This window comes from Poromitra crassiceps, assembly GCF_964638095.1.
Source record: "Poromitra crassiceps genome assembly, chromosome: 12".
Taxonomy (NCBI): Eukaryota; Metazoa; Chordata; class Actinopteri; order Beryciformes; family Melamphaidae; genus Poromitra; species Poromitra crassiceps.
In genome coordinates, this window is record NC_139632.1 from 4169724 (window position 1) to 4179439 (window position 9716).

The 9716-nt window shown below is 43.1% G+C and overlaps 1 protein-coding gene across 1 annotated transcript; it reads right to left on the bottom strand.

Annotated features, from left to right (window-relative positions):
- Positions 1-3604: 3604 nt before the first annotated feature.
- Positions 3605-9716, bottom strand: tbc1d7 (TBC1 domain family, member 7). Its single transcript, XM_083646989.1, has 8 exons — positions 9455-9716; positions 8219-8338; positions 7919-7999; positions 6608-6798; positions 5770-5907; positions 4842-4987; positions 4214-4343; positions 3605-4072 (listed from the first exon to the last, which is right to left on the bottom strand). The coding sequence occupies exons 2-8, from the start codon at positions 8328-8330 to the stop codon at positions 3986-3988; spliced, it is 885 nt and encodes a 294-aa protein (XP_083503115.1). The 5' UTR covers positions 8331-8338; positions 9455-9716; the 3' UTR covers positions 3605-3985.

The following is a 9716-nucleotide window of genomic DNA, read 5'->3' on the forward strand; positions in this document are numbered from 1 at the left end:
AGACTGGCCCTCAACACCATCACGTCTTTTGTTGTTCTCCAGATCCTCCCATAGACTGGCCCTCAACACCATCACGTCTGTTGTTGTTCTCCAGATCTCCCTGCGTGCTTGTGCCACTGCAGGGAATGGCACCAATGGATGAAACTCTGGGCCGGCTTCTTCCCCCAATGAAGATTTTACAGACTTCTCGTTATTCAACAGCCTTTTATTGTCATCTTTTTTTTTTTATGATGAAGAGGTCGCGATACGTTTACTTTGCTGCACTTTTCTTCAGACTGCACTCGGAACAGGGCTTTTGTGTCTGTGCCAGTAGCAAATGTGGGAATTGAAGATGGCAGGGACATTATTTAGTACACTGAGGTTGTTTTCTTGCCTTTTACCATGTTCTCACTTTCTTTTCTTAATGGGACTTTTGACTTTGGGGAGATGCTCGTCGGGCACATTCCAGTTTACTTCCACAGATTACGTCTCTCGGATCATTTGTTTCGTTTTAAAACGTGCATTTGTAGGCAGCTGTATCTAAAGCCACATTGTCCTAAGAAAATATCCTAATCAAGGTCCCAAAATGCTTTCTACAAAACCGGTACAGTACCAATTAAGATCTTCTAACCCACACATAACAATCAACCAAGCAATAATTTCAAGATTTTCTTTGTATTTATCAAACCGTTTGTGGATTGCGTTCAAGAGCTTAAAACACTTGAGACGTTTCAGAGTTAACTACCCCATTCTAAACCAAAGCAAGTTGACTTGCTGTGGAGGTTGAAATCTTGAACGCATCCCAGAATGACTGCTGTCGACTTCTGTAACCCACTGTGTCACTGTGCCTACAGTATCGTTTACAGGAATTAAACAATTGCCAAATTAACCTGTTGAATTTGATAGTGTGTTATCTGTAGACACGGGAAAATGTTGCCGAACTCTCTGCTGAATGACAAGTACAGTAAATGAACTGTGTTTTTGTATTTCATTGTTGGTACAAACCTTTGGTGGTACAAAATGATATGGAAACCTTGCCACCTTTCCTTCAAATATTGTTTACAGTTAATTAATTGAGGGTTTGACCATATTATTGTAGAACTGGTTGTTCTGTTCTACTGGTTGTTCTGTTGTACGTCATGATTGTGTGTGCGTGTGTGCGTGCTTGCGTACAGGAGTCAGTAATGTTACCGACGCTTGTACTTTTAAAATGTTTTGACAAAAAATAATGTCATTCTCAGAATTATAAGATTATGTAGGCTACATTTAAGAAACAAAGTGAAACTTTTCAAATGTTTTTTTTTTGTAAAGCAGCTGAACTGCATGTGATTGTTAATTTATTGTGAGTCTTCTATGATGTATGCGGTTTCTTAAAGAAGGAAACTTATTAAAAAAAATACTGTTAATGCTTGCCTGTCTTTTCCAAACGGGTACTCTTGCTGACATCGACAGATTATGCTTCATTAATAAGCTTGAGTATTAAATTATGCTCTGTAGCCATTAGATTTGTTCAGGCGTGCCATGTCTCCAGTCCCTTTCCCAGCAGGACATGTCTCTTCAAGGCAGCCTGAGTTTGGGCAAAGCTGATATGAGAAAAGTGCCTCCAGTCCCAGACTTATCTATGCTAACTCTGATGAGTTTCCAGTTCACTCATTCAGTCAAAGCCCCCATGGGTGCCACCCAGGGGCGGACTGGGATCATAATTCAGGCCGGGCATTAGATACCAAGCAGGCCAGGCAGATACGGGCTGACACGCATGAAAAATTTGGGCTGTTTGAAGCCCAATTTGGGTCGTTTAGTGAATTTAATTTAAAAGATTTAGTGAATATAATGCTAACGCGATGATACATGTTACCTATTTGTTCACTAATAGAAACATCAACATTGCCTAGATAACTGCAAGTATAATATGAAGAAGTAAAACCAAAAACATGCCTCTGTACAAACGCTTCACAGCAAACTTTATTTAATGAAGAGTGATCAGATCGTGCATACTGCATTATTCTCCACACGCTTAAGTACTACACGTCATAACAATAAACATAAACATTGACAGAGCCAGATTAACACCCCCAGGGGCCCCTGGGCACTGAAGCTCCCAGGGCCCCCCTACCCATCGTCCAGATGTTTGGATGTTTTTTCGCCATATTTAGAGGAATATCTCATTTTAAATTAACATTAGTATTATACTGTTATTATGTCATTATTCAGTTTCTGAGATTCAGTTTCTCACTCACTCATAGGCGATTCTAGGCTTTGCAAACAGGTAGCACCAACAGGATAAAATAGTCTGACTGGGGGGTTTGTAGGGGGGGCTGTGCCCCCCCTGGACAAAGAAATTTTGTACATTTTAAAGTAAAATGCATGAATCTGATGCACTCTGAGAGCAAAGGGAAGAGGCTAATCTTCACATTAATATCCTCTTCACTGTGCTGTGGCTTTACAATGATGAAAAAATAATTGACATTACATTTCCTATTCATAGCTTTCAAGGGGCGTTACGTGCTGCCGGGAACGCCCACCTGGCGGTCAAAAAAACAACTTGCCAGCCGTGTCGACTAGTTTCTCACGCTGTGTAGTGTTTGTTCAGCCAAAGTGCCGATAGCCTACCTGTTGTGCTATCGGTTGCACTAAACCGAGGAGACACGCCTGGCTTGTGCTTTCACAGAATCCCGTCGGAGAAAGAAAGGAGGAGGTTGTGGATTTGTGCGACGTGGTTCAGTCGCTGGGCAGGGGAAATGCAAATAGCTTTTTTTTCTACCATCAAAGTACACACGTCTTTGCTCTTTGCGGCCAACATTTCATCAAAGGTAAGCTCAAGTAACGTTAACGGGGTATTAATCATTATTGTAACGTTACTTGAGCTTACCTTTGATGAAATGTTGGCCGCAAAGAGCAAAGACGTGTGTACTTTGATGGTAGAAAAAAAAGCCAAACAGCGTGAGTCGACTGACTCGCAGGCAACGGAATGAACAAGTTGTTTTTTTGACCGCCAGGTGGGCGTTCCCGGCAGCACGTAACGCCCCTTGAAAGCTATGAATACAAAACAGCAAAGGGTGCCGCAGCACCACAAGCACCCCCACTTCCCACGCCCCTGGTCACCACTTGCCCACAGGCATCCAATGAGACTAAATCATCAGACTTAATCTTCTTGGAAACAAATTTTATTTTGTCCTGATTGGTCTTAGATTTATGTCATAGTTCTGTGGAGCCCAACATGAGCCCGACCAAAAACATTTTTTTTTTTTTTTTTTTTGGAGGGCCCCTTCACCCCGAGGGCCCCGGGGCACCTGCCCCGGTTGCCCTATGGTTAATCCGGCCTTGAACATTGACATATTCTCAGTTTCATTAAACATCTTCCTGTTTAAGCAAGCCCCTAACATTAAACACATGGTAGTGTGTTCTGCTCAAGCCCCAACCTTTGTTTCTGAAAAATTTGGCCAACAATGGTTTTAGTCTCTATAGCCTATAGCCAAGTGTTGAGCAATGCAAAACTCAAGGCTCCAACACAAGAGTCCAGAAATGAATGAGTGACATTTATTTATTTATTTATTTATTTATTTAAGATCCCCATTAACCACTGCCTCAAGCAGCGATTATTCTTCCTGGGGTCATCACGGTGGCTCTGTCCATATTTTCATACCGTCTATGGTTCCCAGCTTCTGAGTCCAATTTTACAATGAGATGCACCCACTTTAACCCTGAGGTGTAATTATTACTTCAGACTAACTAATAAAGTAATAAAACCACTAGTAAACCAGTAGGCGGCGCCTGGCCTGCTGTTCAGTGAGTGGCCTGACTGCGGGCACACACACCAAAAAAAATATATATATACTTTTTTTTTGCAGGCCAGGCCACCGGGCATCGGCCCGACGTGCCCGATTATGCAGTCCGCGCCTGGTGCCACCTGCTAATGTCAGAAGGTTCTCTCTTAGTGGAGTGAAGGGTAAGTCCAGGTGCATCATCTCTGAGCCCAGATGTTCTGTGGTGTCTGTAGATCCAGTGGCTATACAGCATGTGCCGGTGTGCCGCAGTACTTGTGCCACAGGTCGATGGCTTTGGTCACGATGGCATCTGTGTTTTCCTGTGGTATCTGGATGGGAAAAGGAGCAAGTCATTGTGAACAACAGGTTAAGGTCAAATCAGAACATACTGTATTATGCAGAATGGTAAAAAAACAAAACGAGGCATTTCTTTGGTAGCGAACAATAGCACTGTGCTACCATTCACTCACATTGGCCAAAAATTTCACCACTCCCTCTGGCCGGTTGATGCCCATCAAGATGATCTTGTAGCTGAGCAGAATCTCCAGGGCGACAAACACCAGGATCTTACAGGAGCCGCTGATCACCTTGTCCCACACCCTGAGGAGCAAACCATCAACCAGTCAACTCAACTGTACCAAGATGACAATGTGACGAGCTCACAAAAGGCTTTGTCAACAGAATCATGTATAATAGGACTTGATTGCATATATTCCTACATTCTGTATGATTTTAAGATGTTAGAGATGTTGGGTCATGCTACACTAGAACATACAATTAGGTCCTCCAATCCTTCTGTAGAAATCGATACTGTTAATTATTGTCCCTTCTTTTTTCTTTACTTTTTTTTGGGGGGGATACCCCTAATGTGCAAGGTAGGCTGAGTGAAATAATATTTTAATAAATCAGTAGTGCAAATCCAGGGTCAGTCTGGTTAGGAGAGCCTTCAAAATAGCCTAAAGATGAAAGCAGTTGTGTGTTGCTGTAAAAAAAAAAAAAAATGAAATCTGCATCCCCAGAGAAAACGTTTTCAAGATGAACTGTAAAGTGTGGTGGTGAGTGACCAGGTTTGTCCAGTTAGTAGAGTCGTAGACCAACCTCTGCAGGCTGGATTCAGGCAAGCAGCCAGCAAAGCAGCATCTGAACCACAGGCTGTAGGGCAGCTGAGCCATGGCACCGCTGCTCTTCAGATGGCTCAGGAGTCTGGCCTCCTCCAGGCTCAGATAGTGCTCCAGACTCTTGGGCTGCACCAGGACAGAGCACACACAGAGAAGGGCCTCATCGTACTCACACAAGACAGTTTGATGCCTAACTCACTAAGTCCCGTGTCACGTCAGAACCTTGTTACACCACTTTTAAACACGATCCTTTGTGTGTTTTTCAAAGTTCCATGTTCAAAATCCAACTTTGAAAAGATAAAAATACATGGGTATTACTTTGAAAATTAAGCTGTTTAATTGAGAGGCTCACTTGAAGATCCAAGGTTTTCATTCAATAGCAGATATATTTATATATAGATATTTATAGTAATTATATGATACAAATAAATACAACCCTAGTTGTTCCTTCATGCTTAGTGAGCTACGTTAAGTGGTAACAAAATGCCACTGAATGACCAGTTTGATATAAATGTCAATCAGTTTGAGTCACACTCTTTCCATAAGCGCCAGCTTTGAGATCTGTTGGCTGGTTGTTGATATTTATAACAATATTGTGGCTTCTGGACGAACATTTTGCGGAGGTAGGGGCAGCCATACTGTTTCCGGTCTACCGCCTGGAAGGGAGACAAAGATTGTATATTGAAGGCAGGAGCGAGGCTCTTATCCTTTTTGGACAACAGTGATGAGCAGCCATGATGTTGCAGTGGAACAGGCCGTCGGTTCTTATCAATATACGATCTTTGGTGCAAATGATGATGTGCGTTATTACAGCACGCGCACATGTACATTTTCATAGAAGGTCAATGTTGTACAGGTATGAAAAACTGACTGGAGGGAGGGGGCTTTAACCTAAATGTTGTACTTACCAGATGGGGTATCGAGTCTCCAAACTTGGTGTGGAACTGACTGACAAAGCACTTGATCAGCCAATAGCAATCTATAGGGTCATCTACGATTTCCTCCATGGCTCGGCTGATGGACAGGAAGTCCTCGTCTTCCTCATCCTGAAACCAAGAATCACACACCATTATCCGGCACTGCAGCACAGGAGAGCAGTGGAACGTGAAAGCCCTCGCCGTGGCCGTGGTTTGGCGCCACCGACACCGGCGAGCCTGCCAGCGAGGCTTTCGTGCGGCTGCCCAGAAATGTGACGGAGCGTCGGCTCGGCGTGGTTGTCGCGTCCCAACTCGAGGCTCAAAGTTGAAGGATATATCGGACTTCAGTCTGTATGCTGTTAAATACACAATTGACAAGCAGTTAACATCGAGCTATTGGGTAACGTTTGTCGTTTCAATGTGACTTTTGTCATCCGATCACACCGACGCAGACTGGTTAGGACTGGACGCATCGGATCTTAGAAATCAGATCTGTCAGTGGTCAGGGTTGCATTGTTATCAGAATTGTGGATAATCTGGCTGCAATCCAGCCACAATGCACATACAAGCAATATGAGAAGATGGAGACCAGTCAAAAGTAATGCAGACACAGGAGATGCATAACAGCAATTTTCATAATCTTATCCCCTCCATCAATATTACATTGCTGTTATCCTCTCTAGTTAGTTGTTTTGGATAAAAGCCGCATCTAAAGCCTAAACATGACATAAAATACAGTCCTATAGGGGTGTTTTTAGCACAATCTTAGACTGTGATCATGTTTGTTAGGATGATCCTGAACTAGTGAATCATGTGTTCTTCTCCTTACCGGGGGCGAGGTCTCAGAGCAGCGTGGGAGCACCTGGCTCTCCAGCTGGAACATGCGCAGGTACACCTGGGTGGTGGGTGTGGAGGAGTTGATGAACCTCATCACCTCCAGGGCCTCCAGGATGTCCTGGTACTGCTCCCTCCTGTAGCCTCCCACCAGAGTATGAGAATCACTGTGGGGTGGCAGGATGCCTACAGGGAGAGAAAGTGGGAATACGGGAATAATACACACAGGGCATACTGTATACCAATGTACCATGGCGAGGAGGATTTTCAACATTAATATGATGATGCTGTTGACTGAACAAAAAGGGCGTTTCATTCACCAACAGCTATCATTACTGTAACATTATCAAGAAATATTACTTTCTAACATTCGATAATTTCCTGTTGATGGCAAATGTCAGTTTGTTGTATAGGATCTTCCACCACTATGTGATCTTAGGGGATTGCTATCTACCTATGTGTTATATTTTACTGTGTTATATATTACTAATAGTAAGTATTATCATTTTTTGTACCATGTATATTGATTGTTTAGACACTAGGATTTTCTTTTATTTCTGTATTTGATATGTACTGTGTGCGCACAGGACTCTGTGTGCCCAGGCACTACAGATGCAAATTAGCTCTTAGCTATCTCTGGTGCAATATGTTTATTGTGTACTGTCCCTGCTCAAATAAACAATAAAGATAAAAAGATAAAAAAGATTGTCCTGTCCAGGCCAGCTGTGTGTGTTGTGGTGTGTGTGTGTGTGTGTGTGTGTGTGTGTGTGTGTGTGTGTGTGTGTGTGACTGTGTGTGTGTGTGTGTGTGTGTGTGTGTGTGTGTGTGTGTGTGTGTGTGTGTGTGTGTGACTGTGTGTGTGTGTGTGTGTGTGTGTGTGTGTGTGTGTGTGTGTGTGTGTGTGTGTGTGTGTGTGCGTGCGTGTGTGTCCAGGCCAGCTCGCATCAAAAAGCCTACAAAGGCCACTACGAACTGTATATCAAGTCCAAGCAGTAACATACAGTATTACTAAAGTAGAATGAGATGCAGAAGGGCAGCTCTGTAGCCCTATACTGTAAATGGAGCCTTGAAACTATGTTATGTTATTCAATGGTATTGAGAGATGGTCTGCAACTCTGCAGTTAGGCTGTGAGACTGTAGACACTCTGTGTGTGTGTGTGTGTGTGTGTGTGTGTGTGTGTGTGTGTGTGTGTGTGTGTGTGTGTGTGTGTGTGTGTGTGTGTGTGTGTGTGTGTGTGTGTGTGTGTGTGTGTGTGTGTGTGTGCGTGCCTGTCTGTCTGTCTGTCTGTCTGTCTGTCTGTCTTACCCAGCAGTACCTTCCACACATGGATCCTGTACATGGAGGGGAGGGGAAACCTCTGACTGAAGGTGCTCAGCTTCTCTATGTCTGTCGATAAAGCAAAACGATAGAAAATAGTAAAAAAAAAAGTGACAGAACAATTACATTATTTTCATGAGAGAAACTGATGACATGGAGATAACACAGGTGAGACCAGTTCATCTGATCAGTCTCAAGGATGGGATGTGTAGCCTACTGTATTGTGGGTCTAATTCAACAAGACGCAGGTTTACAGTAAGTGCTGAGCGGTGTTAAAGTGTTACTTACCCAGAGGATTGTCTTTGAGCAGTATCTCCAGGGACTTCTTCTCCTCCACTCCTCGGAAGCCCACCTTCTCATAGTAGGCAGAGCGAAAGTTTCTTTGGGGGTCGTCAGCCATACTTTCACCTGGAGAGTGACTATACTCAACATTACAAAATACCTTCAATATGTTCACATACATTTACCTTGTTAAGAGTGGATGAAACTGTAAGTTAACGACGACAGGGCCATATCGCGTGGTTTGTATTTTATTCGGGATTATTTTAATAGCCATAGTGAGTAATCAAATCACAGGAATTTGTCTTTGTGCAGTAGTGCAGCGATCACAGCAATATCAGAATAATGGAGCAGACAAAAAGATAATCTTCAAATTATATATTATAACGTGCAAAAGTATAGGAGGGATCAGGCGAGCGGTATTTTGGTCAACAAACAGCGTCACTGGGTGGCAACGGCAATGGAACCCTATGGAGCGTGAGTTTGAGCGACTGACTCTAGCCCGGTGTTCTGTCGATTTGATAAATTGAGGGGTCTAAGTAGGCTGACATTCATCCTACAGTGGCAGTGAGTTGATTAGTAGTCAACATGAATGCATTAAGTGACGGGAGCATTATTTGATAGGATGTTACTGGACTTTCAAATTATGCTACCCCTGAAATATTGATTTAAAATTGATAAAATGGGATGTTGAGTATTTGATCCATCAAAATACACTACCCATGACATAAATTTCATTACACTTTTTGAACATTATACAAGAAAGAGAAGAAAACACTTACTTTACGGCTTTAGACCCTATCGGTTTATGCAGCGGTAGCATTTTTCGACAAAGCAGCAAAAATCGACGTTACACCGGCTGACCCTGTTTACATTTTAAAAACTGCGACAGTTCACACAACTTTAACACGACATGCATATATTACACATCAAACTCTTGAGCTACTTCTGCTCTCACTCAGAATGCTAATGTCCATGTATAAAGTCCTTTAAGTATTAGTAATATCTAACGTTAAGTAGTAGTACGGTAGTAATATCTAACGCTAAGTTAGTTTTGATCAGTTGAATCTTGATGGATATGGGTTAACATGTCAAGCACTAACGTTAGCATCAAGAATGACAACACGTTCCAAGCTGGGCTGCCTGTGACATGCGAGGTGCCGACATGATATTGTTGACAGAGTGGAGGCAGCTAGCGTTCATTTGATTGAATGCCTGGCTAACTATGAAATGTCTTCACGTTACCTTGCACTGGTCAGTTTCACAATGTTTCCACTTCCAGCTTGCAGTCGCCTTGTTTCCAGCTTGAATAGTCAGCAACGTTAGCTACAGGGCTAGCGTTAACTAGCTACGCCAAGTATGCTAACGTTATGTAAACTGCAAGACTGCGGTGCAGTGACACCCAGCTGATCGCCATCACGGCAATGCTACCTAACATCACAGCGGCAAAAACACACTGGTTAATATCTGGCTACCTAGCCAGTGCTGTAGAAATGACTACGTTAGC